General features: G+C 43.7%; 2 protein-coding genes across 5 annotated transcripts in view; one reads left to right on the top strand and one right to left on the bottom strand.

The window, feature by feature from the left end:
* CPAMD8 (C3 and PZP like alpha-2-macroglobulin domain containing 8) overlaps positions 1-17,113 on the bottom strand; it is a 1,947,746-nt gene that overhangs the window by 1,240,768 nt on the left and 689,865 nt on the right. The window lies entirely within an intron of this gene.
* LOC138571718 (uncharacterized) overlaps positions 1-17,113 on the top strand; it is a 662,275-nt gene that overhangs the window by 561,732 nt on the left and 83,430 nt on the right. For 2 of the 3 annotated variants that reach the window (XM_069649212.1, XM_069649213.1), the window contains one exon: positions 852-16,256. In XM_069649212.1, the coding sequence (XP_069505313.1) occupies positions 12,216-13,502 (1,287 nt within the window). In that variant the 5' untranslated portion in view covers positions 852-12,215 and the 3' untranslated portion in view covers positions 13,503-16,256. Of the gene's footprint in view, positions 1-851; positions 16,257-17,113 lie in introns of those variants that run through there. The other variant, XR_011303894.1, reaches the window with a different exon arrangement.

A 17,113-nucleotide genomic window follows, 5' to 3' on the forward strand; every position in this document is an offset into this window, starting at 1 on the left:
CATGAATATATAACATTTTGCCTGGTAATGATATTAGATCTTATCGAGGTTCATTGAAAAAGAAAGAGGATCACGTTAATCAATCACATGACACTGGTGGTACTGTGATGAAAGATTTTAGAACTGTCACTTTGCACAAATATAGTTGTAGTTAGAACCCTCAAGCAGACAATGATGCTAAATATAGTACATTGGAAAGTTTGCTTGATCTGGATGGGGATATAGAAAGTGGAGAGTCGAGTTCTGACTTAAATGATGAAGGCAATAATAATGACAAGCAACATTTAATCGTTACTTTTGCAGTGCAAATCATGTCTATTTTTTCTGATAATACAAAGATGCTACTTAAATGGCAGTCAGGTATTAACTCTTCTTCATCACATACCACAGCTAAGAGTATCTGAAAGGGGGGACATAGAAGTAGTTGCTATGTTGTAGACCAACTTATAGTGTTCTTCTACTGTTCAATTTTAAATCTAAAGTATGATTGAATTCATAAAGCCATATTTGGATAACCTTCATAAGCTGCGCAATGGCTGGTATTACTTGATGATAATAGACATATCGACAATACCAAATTTAATAAGAAGAAATTGATAATGACCTTCAATCCATTACAAAAAAAATCACCATATTATATCATGCAAGTTTAGAGGGAGGTATAATGTAGAGTAATTATTGGTTATTGGTCATGGCTTTCAGCTATGTTGTAGACCGACAATCTAAAACAACTGTAATAACAGTAATTGTATTTTGAGGATTGCATCCTGGAACACTAGAGGATTTTCCCTCTTTTTAGTAAATGATCATTCTTGTATTTCTAACCAAACTTGAGATATTTTGCCTTACAGGAATCTTGGAACCCTGGAACCCTGGAGTACCAGATTTTCCTGTACGCAATACCATTGCTGAACTCGCTACTAAAACCGAGAAAGGATGACCAAGAGAAGGTTTAATCATAAGTGTCATCGTTAAGTACTGCATTAAGAAAGTTAATGCATCTCTGTGGAATACAAACATTCGAGTCTGCCTTATAACTTGAGTGAGTACCATTAATGGCTTCAAAATCAATATATCAGACCCCCTGGGATGCAAAAATACATTACATTTGATTATGATTATAGAACATCTATTAATGCGTAGGGAATATGATAATGATACTACTGCAGTTCTGTTAGTTGGTGACCTTAATGCTAAGTGCCCCATAAAATTAGATGGGGCAAGTGTTTAGATAGAAATTGAAGTACACTGGAGAATACCTCTTCCGGAGTTAGCTCAGAATAAAAAGGACAACAAGGTTTTTATTTGGTCACATTACCTAGCAGTAAATGGAATGAGGGCATTGAATGGGCAGGTTGCTGGTGATCGACCTCGACAATGTACCTGAGTCAAAGATTATTCGGCATCCATAATGGATTATGTGTTCACTAATATGGACGACTATCATGCTATTATGAAATTGGAAATATTTCACTACTATGATAATGTCTCTATAGTTTTAAGCTTGGCTACTGGTCCATCTTCTGTTAAGAATAGCTAGCATACTTGTTAATAATTCTGGAAATCGGATCAGGTGATCTGAAGCAAACACTTCCAGAGCTATGAATTACATACATGGTGATAATGTGAAGGACATGTTGCCCCTCATGATATTGAAATGAGCGTGACTACAATATTGTGAGAGAAAACCTGGGTTTTGAACATTTAAATAAACTTTCCCGACCCTGGCTGCATTATAATACTGTGCTGCTAATACAAACTGCCATGTTTAACAAGTGCCTTATTGCCATTGTGAGGTGAGCCCTATGTTCTACAGCACATGTCGTAACCTCAACAGCTTCATTGACTAGTATGTAGCAGTGCTCCCCTCCACAACTCTCGCATCTGACGTGTTTCCCTTTTGGCATAAGGAAGCGTGTTTTAGGCTGCCGCTTTCCTAGGCAAGGCAGCATTAGCATACTGAGTCATCAAATAGTAAAGGGCTTGCCTGCCATAACCGTGTGAGAACCACAGAAGTATCTTACATTGTATGAATTACTGTATCTCTATATGTCTTCCAGCCAGATTGTACTGTTCAGAGCGTGAGAACGCAGCCACTGCCTGAGACTCGTATTCTGGGATACTGTTCGTCCACCGGCAACATTGTTTCTCATGTCCATACCTCCCACTCCATTGAAAGGTCCCTTCCAGTATAAAAAACAATGGATTGGGGTAGTGGGGGGCGGCTTGCGCTGAGTCTTGTACTGCCGTTAGTTTGTTGTTGGCCTGTGGCTTTGCTATTGCTAATTAACCGGAATAGTCTGTGGTTACTTTTTCCAAAACAAGATTGGTGCCTATGACGTTGGATTGCTGCTGCCCTGCGGCCAACCTCAAGGGTCGCCTGACGCAACTCCCAGCAATCCCTGTGGGCTCAGGAGAGACGATTTAGTCTGTGGGGATAGCTGGAAGGCGTGCCTGGGGATTACAGGGAGTAGACAGAGTAGACTTAGAAGGAGAGCTGACTGAAAGATCATGGTTTGTGTCATGACTGTGTAATATTGTCTGAAAAGGGTTGTGCAAATGTTTGTCTATGGTAAAAGGAATTCTGAAGTGTGATTTTGGAAACTATCTGTTGTCCGACAGCACCCTGCCTACAAATGTTGTGCTCTGATCAGGAAAACTATAAAAGTGGTTGGCCATCGCAGTTAAGAGTAAGAGTAAAAAGCAGGGCATCCATGTTACCTACTGACTCAAGCTGACATAAGACTGCTGTACATGTCAGAGTAGGATAAAACCAGGGACTGGGATGAGAGAACCTTGTTCTCTCATGTGTGTGAATGCGAAGAAAATATATAGGATGAGAGCCTGGTGATGAGCTTGTCAAGCTCCATCCAAACTATTGCAACTCTGTGTGTGTCACCTCAACTTTGTATTCACACCCTCCTCTATCCAAGTAAGGGAGCTGTAACAAGTTTTCTTTCCACTGTTTATGTGTCTTCTCTTCGACCCATTTCTACCCTTATCTCTGAGAAAGCTGAACACTGCTCTGCGCTATGTGTAGCATGACGGAGGGCAACGACTACAAGTGACAGTCATCTGAATTTGACTGACACCTGCGGGTGTCCCTGAAATTTCTGTAACGAGGAGGAGCAGAGGTCCAGTATATCTACTTGGGCCTCTGGATAAACATGGCAGACAGGTCAGCCATGAGTTGTGTTGGCTACGCCAGCCCCGGGACACAATAGTGCCCCGGCTCAGATGAAGTTAGGCAAGGTCCTCGTTCCATCATAAGTCATACCTTGTCATTTCCCCTGTGAGAATGGGTTCAGGTCAGTCTAGAGAAGTGCTACTTCCCCCTGAAGGAAGTCCAGATAATTTTATGGTTACACACTACTCGCCCCAAAGCCTGCATGTTTCTGGATAAATGGCAGGAGTATGTGCAGAATGAGTCACCTAGACTTTTTCCTCAGGAAGGCACATTCAATTTAACAAGATAACAATCCTGCGCAAAGCACTAGAGAAGAAGGGTTCCCATGTACAGCAACAGCAATGGGAAAGTTACCAAGACTGGTTATCAAGGGTGGTGTCCGGCCGTAGTCGCGTACCTGGTCTGGCGCAGTGATCTGTTGCGACAAAGTGTTGTCAGATGAGTTGCCTCTGTGATGCGGGTAATCGGCTTGACAAAAACCTAGGAATATGATACCTAGTGTTGCCACACCCAACTCTCCACACTACGTTGATTCCTCCCCTGTATTTTCGTGGTATAGGGACAGTGCGAACACTGACAGGGAAGGCACAGCGAGAGTAGCAAAATCCGAAGGCGGGTTACTTCAAGGCAAAGTCCACAGCAGGGAATTCCGAGGCCCGGTGAGGAGAAGGTAGAAGGTAGGCTACCAGGCAGGCAGGCAATCAGGCTAGGAGAGGCAGTAACAGGCGGAGTATAGCAAGCAGGCAGGTGGCAAGCAGGCAAAGGAAGGCAGGCAGGCAGGTAGGAGAGCCAAGGAGAAAGGCAAAGGCTGGACAGGAGCAACAGGCAGCAGAAGCAGAGCAAGGCAGGCAGAAAACGTACAGCAGCAAACTAGTTGTCTGCTGGTGCACCTTGCAGCTGTGACCAGGGGTTTAAATAAGACCGCAGCACAAAAGAGGCTTTCCTGTGTCTGGTTTGCAGATTTTGCCAACCAACACCATTGCCACCACAGTGCATATTCGCGGTATGGTGGACATGGTGGCGCTCGTAGAAGCGCCACTCCCAACGCTAGGATGGGGCAGTCTATGCCAGAAAGACCAGCGCCAATGTCTATACAGGCGACAGGAGACAGGGTGCCAGTAGGTAAGTGGGGGCTCTGTGTGCGGCTTGGATGGGAGATGAAGGGGCGCAGTAGCACGCGTGTAGCATAGGTGCGTGATACTGGTACACCGAAGCTACCAAGAGAGAGTATGAATCAAAGACCTGAGCCCTGAAAGATACCAAAGAGAAGCTTCAGGAGAAGGTCATGACCCTCAAAACTGAGTACTCCAACTTGCAAGGCCCAGCCAGAAAACAGGGTACCACTGCCTGTATTCTGTCATCCAAGAGAGGTCCCCAAAGGAATCTCCCAAAGACATTCAGGGCTCTTACAATCCAGCCATTTTAAAAGCTGCACCCGACCTCCAGCCCGATAGCCCGAACTCTACCCAAACACTGATCAATCTCCAGTCCATCCTGATAAGTAACTAGCCCAATCTCAGCTAACCTATGAGGCCAGATATCCAACCTCTTTCAGTCACCATCATCCACCACTGCATACAAATTTCACGGGTTCCCAGCTTCTCCCGCAAATACCTGCACAGGCGCATATCCGCTTAGACAACTCCCTGGGGGTGGGGAAACCACAGTCACAGTACACACCCCCTGGAGTGCCATTGACCTATTTAATATTGTTTAAAAATTCCCAACGATACATGAGGATTCTGTCAAGTTCCAGGAAGAACTGCAGGTCATTTTTAAGGAGATGTATCATGTTTATGCTTCATCCCCTTTCCTAGTGAGATCCCTAGCACTTTTTGCTGGACTTCTGGACCTTTTTCTAGAACCCTAGAGTAACTACAGTTCTTAAGGATAGAGTGATACTTAGTAGCTCTCCTAAAACTTAATAGTCTGAGAGATTGGCACACACCACCTTATGTGGAGTGCCAAAGGGATACCTAGTATCCCTCTTCTCTCTGCTCCTGTGACTTTTTAGTCACATAGACAATCTCCTAGTTATGGCTGGCGGCAGTGGACGTGTTCTACCAACTATTGTGTGATTTATATGCTGCAGGCTATGTCCATAGCCTCTGTAGTGCACAATAGGGGCATCCAAGTACCGACTTGGGGCCTCCCTTCTTTTTTTTGCCATTACTAGCGTGATTTTCCATTGTTAGCCCTTCTTCAACCATTCTTTGAGGGGGAGACCTTTGTGTGTGTTTTGCCTTTGACGGGACCCCTTGGGTGTTCCCGCCTAGGCTCCAGAGAGTCTGGGCAGGTAGGAAATGGGGGAGGAGTTTTCTACCCGTCCTGTCCTTTGTCTGCCAGAGTGCCTGAAATGGACCAGCTCCCACTGGGGACTGGATTTCATAAATGGACAGCCAAACGCCCCTTTTTGTAAACTGCTGAGGAAGATTTCAGAGGAGTGAGTGCTGGAACTGTATAAAAGGTGAGGCTCCTGGAGTGAAAAGCAAGTCGACCACTTGAAGCTGAAGCAAACGAAGAAGACGACGACCAGAGACGCCTGCAGACCCTTTGCAACACTGTGAAACAACCACTGCTGTCTTGACCCTGTTTTCTGTGTGACAGAGGACCTCCAAAAAGGACAACTCCATCCCTTTGACTGATGCCAACAACCAGTCCCAAGATGAACTTTGATTTGAGCCATCTCCCGAGGTCCTGTGATTTTCCAGAGCTGCGGAATTCCAATACCAGGAGATCTGTTGCCCATTTCGAGTGCATTGTTGTGGAAAGACCAAATGTGTCCAATTTTTGCTGAGCCTTCAACAACACTCCAGAGACACAAACCAACTCGTACAGCCCTCCTCATCAGAGTGTGGTACTGCAGTAATCGAAGAAGATTGACCGGACAAATCACGTCCTTTGTTGGTGCTGCATAAAAGGCACCAAAACCACAGAGTGACCAAAGAAGTTGATGAACGCCGTGACAGAGGTCCTCCCTTGAGAGATCATCCATTGTTTTGCCTTCAGTCGTCAGACCAAGGAATCCGCAGGTCGGGTCCAGAGCTGAAACATCACGGAGCATCCAGCACAAACATTTCCTTCAAACCTAAGCTACTGTGGGGAAAAAGGTATTGCTCACCTTATTCAAGAAAGTTGCTCCAGACTGTTGCAGTGCACGTAGAGGTGTCCAGGGCAACCCCCTCTTAACTCCGACTCAATCCGCTGATGGTGTCCCTTTAGCGTGTCCTTTAACAGGGTCTCCAACTTTGGTTAATCCTTCTTGTATCTTCCTTCCTAGAGACTAGAAAGTATCCAAAGGAACTTTTGATTTCTGCTGCTTTTCAAGACCTTAAGCCTCTCAGAACTGCCTTTTAGCTAGGGTTGCGTTTTTGGACTTTAAAAGACTTGCTGTGCCTGGAAACTTCCTCTAGAACCTTAAGCTATGCTAGGATAAGACTAACCAACTGTTTTCCTTCCCAAAAATCACTACCTTATATGTGTATGCTGACTAAATGCAATTACTGTATTACTTTGTGGGTGCGTATTATTGCAGATAGTACAGTGGACCTGTCAAACTCCTGTAACAATTGTGCGCATTTAGCAACTACCAAGTGGCTTTTTGAAAGTATTGTAAAGTGTGTTAGTTTATTGTGCTAAATATTTAACAGTGACTCTTGTGTAAATATAATAAATCTATATTTTAATATACATTTATGTGTGTTTCTTTGATGTGCATTACTAACAAGGTCATTGTACTTACCTAGAGTTCACATCTTCCTCTTAAAATAAGCCTGACTACTCTGCCAAAGTCTCTGAGTAATACAGACTGATACTAAGCGTTGGGGATCCACAAACCACTGGGATAGCTTACTAAAGTCTTACCTCCATGTGAGACTTTAGTAAACCTCCACTAATAATGGTGTTACAGCTTGTGGGTTTTGTGTAGGTGGTATTACATTGATTCCTAGTTAGATTGAATTTAAAAGAATCCATCCTCAAGGCTGCTATACTGTAAAGTACTAAACCATGTCCACTATGGAAAACTATAAGGCAGAAGCTCTTATAACTCTTACTGTTGAAAAACTGAAAGAAATGTGCATGGATAAATGTCTTAGTACTAAAGGGAAAAAAGCAGATCTAATCCAACGCTTGTTGGATTACCAAACTGTGAGTAGGCGGGTAACCCCTACACCCAGAATTGATCTGAAAATAATGATGGTCAGCGTTTAGCCCTTAGCCCTCAACTTCCACAAAGTGAGGCAGATGATATGGATGTTAATGTGATTCTTGATCCACCTTCCAATCCACTGACCTCACCCATACCTATGTCTAACTTGTCAGCTGAACTGGTTCTAGATAAGGAGAAAATGAAAATGCAGCTTCAATTTAGAAAACTGGAGATTCAGTCGGAGATGAGAGACAAAGAAATGATGAAGGTACTGCAACTCAGGAAATAACAGATGCAAGATGAGCTAGACATGAAAGGTTTGTCCCTGGATTCCACTTCTGTTTCAGAGTCCTCCTTGCCAGACCACTCCAGTAGCAGGAAGCCTCGCCCCCCCCTAAACATTTTGGTGGGTTTGTATGATGCAAAAACTGATATTCTTGAATGGCTGAGTACATTTGAATTTGCAAGGTATATGTGAAAGTGAGGCAAATACATTGTATTCATTGATGGGAGGACAGATGGAGAGTCAGAAGGTAGACCCCTTCTGCTCTTTCAGCAAAAACTGTCAAAATTACAAAGTATGCATAGAAACTTTCTCGACCAACATGGCCCAGGTAAAAATGAAAATCCATGGGCCGAGACAGGATATTGAAATCTGAAAAGAGGAGTAAGTACACGTCATATAGAAAAATATGCATGGACTCAAAAAAAGAGGTATGCTTATGAATTACTTGGAACAAAGTCTGGATAGACGTTTTAGAGAAAGCTTTATGCAGATGCAATTTAATATGATCTTAACAGGGGAAGTTGTATTCATACGAGCTCAGCTCAAAGGGACAGTGCAATTTGTAGGTTCTATGGAAACCCACTGGAAACTTTAAAACATCTGATGATATCATGTATGTGTTACAGGAACACAGGGAGGAATTATTTAGTAGATTTGTTTATGAAATCAGATTGTTAAACGGTAAAAACTTCTGGTGGTACATTTTGAGGGGTAGTCCTACACGTCTTTTAATTGCTGGTGTTCAGTTAATTAAGAAAGTGAAATTTACTGAATAATTTTATAGTTTTATTTAAGATTATTGTATGAAACTTTATGAATCGTATCCAGGAGATGTATTTGTATGGATTCATCTGACCTTTTTCTTTCTTCTTATTTCTAAATGTATACGGTTTGTAATACACACTATGTACAAACTGTGAAGGAGTTGAATGATGTTGATAGACAAAATTACCAGTTGATAAAAACTGCCCCTAATAGCCAGTTTTGGGAGGATCCCATCCCAATACCTAAAAAGGTTCAGGGACCACAAGAAGAGAGATGGTAACTTGTGGGCCGCTTGGGTGTGTGAAAGCCTGAACAATTTAGAGAAGTGGATTAAGGGCTACCAGGGAAGCTCTTATGAAGGCATGAGATGTCTCTTCATGCTGGAAAGTATTTTTGATGCCTGTTCCCCAGAGCAGAGACAGCACATTGCTGACTCTAAAGAACTGGACCTCAAGAAGCTAGCAGTGGCTGCTGACTTGTGGGAAGCCAACAGGGCTAGTCCCAAGGATTCTGGGGCTCCTCACAAGAAAGAGGAAGGGAAGAAGCATACGAAGGATAAGAAGGATAATCCCAAAAATCCATCACCAGTAGAGGGCAAAAAACATAACAAGGGTAAATATCCCCATAAATAACCTTATAGGGCTAGTGAAACATCTGGGCCCAAACCAGAGGGAGGTTATCAGAAACCCCCATTCCAAACGTCCTTTGGGAAATGTCTGGTTTGTGGGTTTGGTGACCATGTGAAAGGAGGTCCCAAATATAAGGGTAAACCTTCAGGGATCCCCTCTGTCAGCTTAGCATTCACACATGATGTCGATAAATCATTGGTGTTCATGCTAGAGTATCTGTAGTACGTCTGGGACTGTGGGAACAACAGAATAGTGAGGTCTATAATTCAATTCCTGAGGCCACTATAACTGTGGTAGTTGAAAGTTTCTTTCACCCTGAGGAAATTGCTAAGGCTCTCAAAAGGCTTACCAAGTTAGCAGGAGGTCCAGTCCAAATGTGTCCCATACTGGCAGCTATCATTGACATGACTGTTAAGATCACTGTAAGTGTCCTGTCTGAAGTGCCAGGTAGGGTACTCTTGGGCAATGACTTGAAGGCTCTGGGTGTAGTTTCCAGTGTCCCAAAGCTCTCTTCTAAGAAGAGAAGAACACTAAACAGGAAAGCAAGGGAGGCAACCTTAAGAGACCTTCCAACTGAGACCAAAGGGAAACCCAGAGTCTCTAAAGGAAAGAAGAGCCACAAGCTCAAAACATCCTCAAGAAAAAAGGTTCCAGTAGAAAATCTAAAGGTCACTCCTATGACCCCACCACCAGTTGAGGCTGAGGTGGTACCAGAAGAATCCACAGAAGAGCCATCCACTGATGAGTCAGAGGTGAATGAGATTCAACCATCTCTGGAAGATCTAGATCCAAGAGACCATCCTGAGCTGCAGACTTTGCTTGCTGAAGGTGGACCCTCAAGGACAAACTTCTGTAAGGGAAAGAGAGAGGATCCCTCTCAAGAAGGTCTGCGTCAGCAGGAAGCTTTCCAGAGGGAACAGTAAAGCACCCTGGGATGCATAGGCCATACATGGAGGACTGACTCCTCAATGGTGAGCTTAGAGAGTATATTCCATGGGACCTCATGAGACTGGTGGTACCCCAAGAATTGAGATTGCTATTCCTACAGTTAGCACATTAAGTACCCCAGGCTGGTCACTTATGTTTTTAGAAGACCGACGAGAGGATATGATTGTACTTTTACAGGGCCAAGATGGGTGCAGAAATTAAGAAACATTGTAGGAGTTGTCACACTTGCCAGTTATCTGGTAAAAGTGGAGCCAAGAATGTGGCATCTTTAGTGCCTCTCCCAGTTATTGGAGTCCTTTTTGAGAGGGTGGGGATTGACATTGTTGGTCCCCTAGACCCTCTAATTTCTTCGGGACACTGATTTATATTGGTTGTAGTGGACCATGCCACTAGGTACCCTGAAGCTATTCCAATTAGAAATGTTACTGCTCAGTGATATATGATATGATATGATAGTTTATTTATAACACGTTTAATACCCAGAGGTTTCTAAGCGCGGACCCGGAGATCGAACCTGTGTTGCTCCGTGTCATCTTGCTTCCAAGGTGAGCACATTGCCCCTGATCTATCCTCCAGAGACAAGTTAGTGGCTAAGGCCCTACTAGGTATTTTTACCAGAATAGGATTTCCTAAGGAGGTTCTATCTGGCAGGGGGTCACATTTTATGCCCCACTACATGCAGGCCATGTGGAAAAAACTGTGGAGTCACCTACAAGTTGTCAACTGCCTTCCACCCCCAGACGAATGGGTTGGTAGAGAGGTTTAATAGAACAATGAAGAGCATGATTGGAGCTTTGGAAGAACCACTTAGAAGAAAGTAGGACCTTCTTCTGCCATGCCTTCTTGTTGCCTATAGAGAAGTTCCTCAAACAGGGAGTGTGATTTAGTCCCTTTGGGTTACTTTATGGTCATTCTGTCAGAGGCCATTTGGCCCTGATTAAGGAGGGTCTGGAGACTCTTCCTTCCCTTAAGCCAGTAAGGAATACTGATTATGTCCTTGGCCTCAGACAGAGGATGGCACAGATGACAGAGGTTTCTGAGAATTTGAAAGCTGGTCAAGCACTGGCATAACCAGAAGGTTAACATGGTGGAGTTTATCCCAGACCAACAAGTTATCATCGTGGTTCCAGTAACACAGAGGGTCTTACAGGACAAATGGACAGGACCCTTCAAAGTTGTAGGAAAACCTAGAGAGGTAAATTATTTGGTAGACGTGGGCAACCCCAAGGGGGCCCCTAGGGTCTTTCAAACCAACTGTCTAAAGGCCTATGTTTCTAGACCAGAGATAGGAGCTTTGCTCTTAGCCTCTAATCATGAAGAGGAGAAGAGTGAACCTTTCCCAGATCTTCTAAGGGGACACCCTTCAGATGGATCAGTAGAAGGGATACTGCTCTACTAATCTGACAATGCAGCAGGAGTGCAACGATTTGTTAATTCACTTTGCCCATCTGTTCTCACTTACACTAGGCTTGACCCCTTGGGGCCACCATGAAATTGACACTGGTGATAGTATACCTGTAAAAAGCAGGGGCTTCTGGATGTCAGATAATGTAAGGAACCACATAAAGGAGGAGGTAAACAGGATGCTTGACCTTGGAGTGATTGAACATCCCACAAGTCCATGGGCTAGCCCAGTTGTGTTAGTACCAAACGAAGGAAATAAGGACATTAAATGCAGTTACCAACACTGATGTTCATCCCTTGCCAAGGACAGATGAACTGGTAGATAAGCTGGGCTCACCAAAATTCCTCAATACTTTTGAACTGACAAATGGTTATTGGCAGATTGCCATGACTCACCAGTTCAAGGAGAAGACAGCATTCTCAATCTCAGAAATCTATGTCTTCCATTTTTGAAGGGCAATCGTTTGAAGAGGACATCCTCACTCTAAGATGGCTGACCTATATGACTGTCTACAGACAGCAAGCTGTCTGGACATGTCTCCTGAGTTGGACTTTGAAAGACCTGACCCTGCTGATCATGCAGACTCAGGATATAGAAGACTTATGAATAAGGTGACAGAATTCATGGGGTGGAACAGAAATTCCCTTACTTACCAGCAGGATGACATGACAGACATTCTCTATGAAGGTCCTCAAAAGGATCCTGTCCTTCTCTTTCACATAGCTCTACAAAAGAAAGTGATGGCTGCATGGGAACCCCCGAGTCAGGACCTGCAGTAAATAGACATTTTCAGGGAATATGTCAGATCGTTTGCAAGTTCCGGCCAGAGTGGCGCAAGATCTTCTATGGTGGGCCTGCAAGGACAATATCCTCAAAGAGGATTCTTTTTGGCAACCATGGCCAGAGATAACAGTGGAGACGGACGCCTCACTCACTGGGTGGGGAGCCCACACCAACTATCTGACAATCAGCGATCGTTGGTCTCCATCGGAGTCCAAACTACACATCAACCTTTTGGAGCTGAGGGCAATCAGACTAGCGCTGAAGGCATTTCTGCCCTCTGTACGGGGAAAGAATGTCCTGATAATGACGGACAACACATTGGCCATGTACTACCTCAACAAAAGAGGAGGCGTAGGATCACTACCACTGTGCAGAGAGGCAATGCAGCTCTGGTTCTGGGCAATACAAGAAGGAATCTCTCTGTTGGCAGTTCACCTACCCGGAGAGTAGAACACGGTGGCAGACGCTCTGAGCAGGCAGAGCACAGTCTCCCACGAGTGGAATCTAGCTCAGGAAGTCCTTCAAAAGATCTTCACCCTTTGGGGAACCCCTCAATTCTATCTGTTCGTGACCTGAGTCAACTGGAAGTGCGATCAGTACTACTCAAGGGAATTTTCCCCAAGAGGAGCACTGGGAGACACGTTCGTGGTGGACTGGGAATTTCTACTTCAGTACGCGTTTCGCCCTATCCCAGTGATTCCTCACGTAATCAGGAGGTTGAGAAAGTTCAGGAAAACCATGATCCCAATTGCCTCGAATTGGTCCAGGAGAACGTGGTACCCGGACCTTCTGGACATGTCCATCTGCCCTCCAAGACGTCTTCCACAAAGAGAGGATCTCCTCTAGCAAGAGGAAGGTCGGTAAGCCTACCAGCACCGTTGATTCCAGACCGGCACACTACGGCTCTGCGGGCGAGTGCTGTCCCGCCTGCCAGCGTCAGACCTGGCGGACAGAACGGCACCCGCCCGACCGCAGAATTTCACGGAAGCACTGGCACCATTATTAACAGTGCCAGTGCTTCAGTTGTCGCCATTCCCATGGAGTCCTATGGGACTCCATGGAAATGGGGACTTACAGAATTACCGGCACCTGACTTTCTGGCCGCTGGGGTCGGAATACCTCAGTGTTACTGGGAAGTCAGGCGCCAGTACAATTCGCAAGTCCGGTGGCAACCTGCTGGTTTTACCAGCACGGTTACCGCCGGACTTGTGATGAGGCCCATAACATGGAAATACTCAAAGGTAATTGCAAAAGTGATGCAGAAAGAGAGCCGATGCGGATACGCGGGAAAAGTATGTCAACAATTGATTACATTGTTAGCAAAGTTAGTGCAAGTAATTTTGTGTTAGATATGGCAGTGGGGATACGAGATGAAAGCAATCACTTTCCTCTTTATGTATTGTTTGCAAAGGAAGAAGAGAGCAGTAACTATGAAATGATTGGTAACATCTCTGTTAACAATGGAGGGAATAGGATTATATGGAACCCCGCCAAACTAGCTAAAGGTAAAGCAATCGTTGAACAAGTGCTACCTCAGCTGATACATATTATGGGTGATTTGTCTGATCAAGCTGACCCGGAGGCAGTACAAGCATTTGAATATACATTATCTTCAATCAAAGCAGTCACTAGTTTGAAACGAAAGAACATTATCCCAGGTGAAAGATGGAATATTGTTCATCACCGTGGACAACAGTTTGATAAAGTAATTCAAGTAGAAAAAAGTAAACTGAGTTTTAATAAGGTTTATAAAAAAATAAAGACCCACATGACGCATCTGCTAGAATCCATAATGCAAAGCACAATTTTCGCAAATGGCTACGTCAACATAAAGCAAACATGGCCAATGAAGTGTGGTGTTCATTGACGTTCTTTGCTAGAACAAATAATAACATCAATATCTGGTAAGTCAACAATGCCACTAAAAAAAAGGTTTGCCAATTAATAGTGTACCTGAGCTTGACTGTGTAATCCACATAGGCAAGACTCTAGGAGTACAAGATCCAAAAGATGAAGTATGTGTGAATTCTGTAGACCAATGGATAGGACAGCATTCAGTTGCTGACCGCAAAATCTTGATTCAAGCACTTCCCACCTCTAGAGCAGCAACCCCAGATTGTACATGCAATGCGCTACTTTGGCTTTCCCCATCCTTTAGGGCACATGCATTATATATTCTGTTCCAATGGATTGGTAAATATGGGCAAGTCCCCAAATCCTGGACGGAAGGTTCTATTTTACCCATTCATAAAAAAGGCAGTTGTAAAGATCCTAGTAATTATCGCATGCTAGCGATGCTAGATATGCATGCCAAGGTATTTGCAAAGGTTCTTTTACAAGAATTAAATCAATGGATTACTGAGAACCACATTATTTTCCCCAACCAATCTGGCTTTCACAAAAAATCCTCTACTGTCCATAACACTACCATCTTGGTATCTGCCATAGAATATGCTTGGGCATGTATAGACATTAGCACCGCCTTTGATAGCATTCTTAGAAATAAACTGTGGAACAAACTTATGCATTGGGGCATCCCTCAAGGGGTGCTCCATATGATCAGGTTTCTCTACACTAACACTTCTGTAACAGTTAGGCTAGATGGTGAGGGAAAATCTACTGACACAATCCCGACCAATAGAGGTGGTAAACAGGGTTGCATACTGGCTACTACCCTGTTTAGCTTGTACATAGCGGATCTAGAAGAAGCTTTAAATGCTACGTGTTCTAATGATATCAAATTTGGTCTGTTAAAAATAGGATGGTTAGGTGACGCTGATGACCTGTTACTACTCAATTACACCCCTAAGCGATTACAATTGAAATTAGCAGCATTGGAACAGTTTGCTTCCGATAACGGGCTCAACATTAATCTTGGAAAGACTAAAATCATTGCCTTCACTGGAAAAACCAAGAATCAAAATATCTCCACCGTGAGATGGACTATCGGTGGTCAGCTGATTGAAAGGGTTGAATGTTACAAATATTTGGGTATCGTAATAGAACTGAAGCTGAGTTAGAAACAACAATGACTGGAGACCAAACACAAATGCATGGGTATAACTATGGCATTAAGCCACTTTATCAGTACACAAGCAGGATGCTCTCTAAGTACTGTTTTATTATTGTACCCCGCCAAAGTAATCCTGTCTTCTCTATGGTGCAGAAATATGGGCGAAAAAGCTTAGCATGTAACTGAATAGATTTGAAGGAAAACTTCTAGAAATCTTGTTTAGAATGCCTAAATCAGTCCCTTGTTAATTTATAATATTAGAATGTGATATGATGTACGTAGGAGATATGCTTGAATGTAAGGGTGCTATGTTGTATGCTAAATTGCATACCTTTGACAATGATACCACCATTGTTGACCTAATTAGTGTATTTCGGCTAATGGAGAACAGTGATAAACACTCTGTGCTGAACCACTTTAAATTTACCTTTATTAATAGAGCCAAGGGGAATGCTGAAGTATGGCTAAATCAATCACTTAGTAGAATCGAAAGTTTGTTGAAAATGAGATCTCTGTCGCAGGTGAAATGCGAGATATGGGATATTTGGCCACGAAGAGCAATAGTGGCACCTTCATACAATACTGGTTGAGACACCTAGATACCCCCAAATACCTATCTGCGTTTCCTGATGGTGGTTTATTAAGGCGTTACTTATTGTTCAAGTTTAATAAGACAGACATTTTGGAAATAGCTGGAGCGAAACGTGGAATACCTAGATCTGAGCGATTGTGTAGGCTATGTGGTGTTGCAAAAATCTTAACTGCAGAACACATTTTATGTCACTGTGAGAGTCTGTATCAATTACGTTGGAAATATTTGAAAGCATATGACAGCTCATGTGATCTTGTATGTGTTGATGAAATGTGGACCAAACTTTTAAATGGAAATTATGTTAATTTAATTTTTCACATGATGAAATGTTATGATTTATGTCTGAATATTCTTAGCGACTTGTCTGTGGCATTTTTTATCCCAGCTCTTTTTAAGTGTGCATATATATAAAGTGAACTGTTTTAGATTGTGTGTGTTTTTAGACTTGATGTTATATGATATGCAAAGCCTAATATAGCTGTAAGTGTATGTAAACAAATAAATAAATAATTCATTATTTTAGAAATGTGGATGCAATGGATTCTCTTGTTTAATCTGTACCTAGCTACCAGACCACCTCCCCCTACGAGTGAAACCTGACTCCTCTGTTACTTTACCCATTGAGAGAATTTTGATCTAGCTTAGTGGCCTCATTAGGGGTTCGGCGGTAACCCTGCTGGTGCTACCGGCGGGTTGCTGCCAGACCCGTAATATTTTACCGGCACCTGACTTCCCGTGCCAACGGGAGATTACAACTCCGGCGGCCTGGGAAGTCAGGCGCCGGTTCAATGCAAGTCCCCATTCCCATAGAGTCCCATAGGACTCTATGGGAATGGGGACACTGAAGCACCGGCACCGTTAGAAACGGTGCCGGTGCTTCTGTGACCTGTCTCCCTACTATGGCTACTGCGCCTGGCAGGGTGAGACCTGTTGGGCACAGCGGCTCCGGCAGGCAGACTCAGAGTTTCCCAATCCGGAAACAAGGTTGCCAGTGAGCTTACCTGCACCCTTATTTCTGGACCGGCAAACTTTCCCCCTTACGTATTCTCTCTCACACCTGCCTAGAAGGACGTGGAAAAAAATCTCCCTAACAGGTTAAAACCAATATAATTATAGCAAAAAAGGAATGATGAGTCTGCAAAAGACTCTCTTATACCATCTCACTTCGTCTTCACTCTTCCTCAATCCATCACCTTTCTGTCACCTTAAAGTGAATTGTTTTTGCATGACTCTCTGTGGGAAAAGGAACAAGTTACTTACCTGTAACTGTTGTTCTCCAGCATGGGTCTGGCATGGATTCACATGCTCATGAATATTCCCCGTCGTCAGGCCGGGAATCCTCGGTATAGAAAAAA

Source organism: Ambystoma mexicanum, chromosome 1p (genome assembly GCF_040938575.1).
Source record: "Ambystoma mexicanum isolate Mex_15411 chromosome 1p, UKY_AmexF1_1, whole genome shotgun sequence".
In the NCBI taxonomy this organism is placed as follows: Eukaryota; Metazoa; Chordata; class Amphibia; order Caudata; family Ambystomatidae; genus Ambystoma; species Ambystoma mexicanum.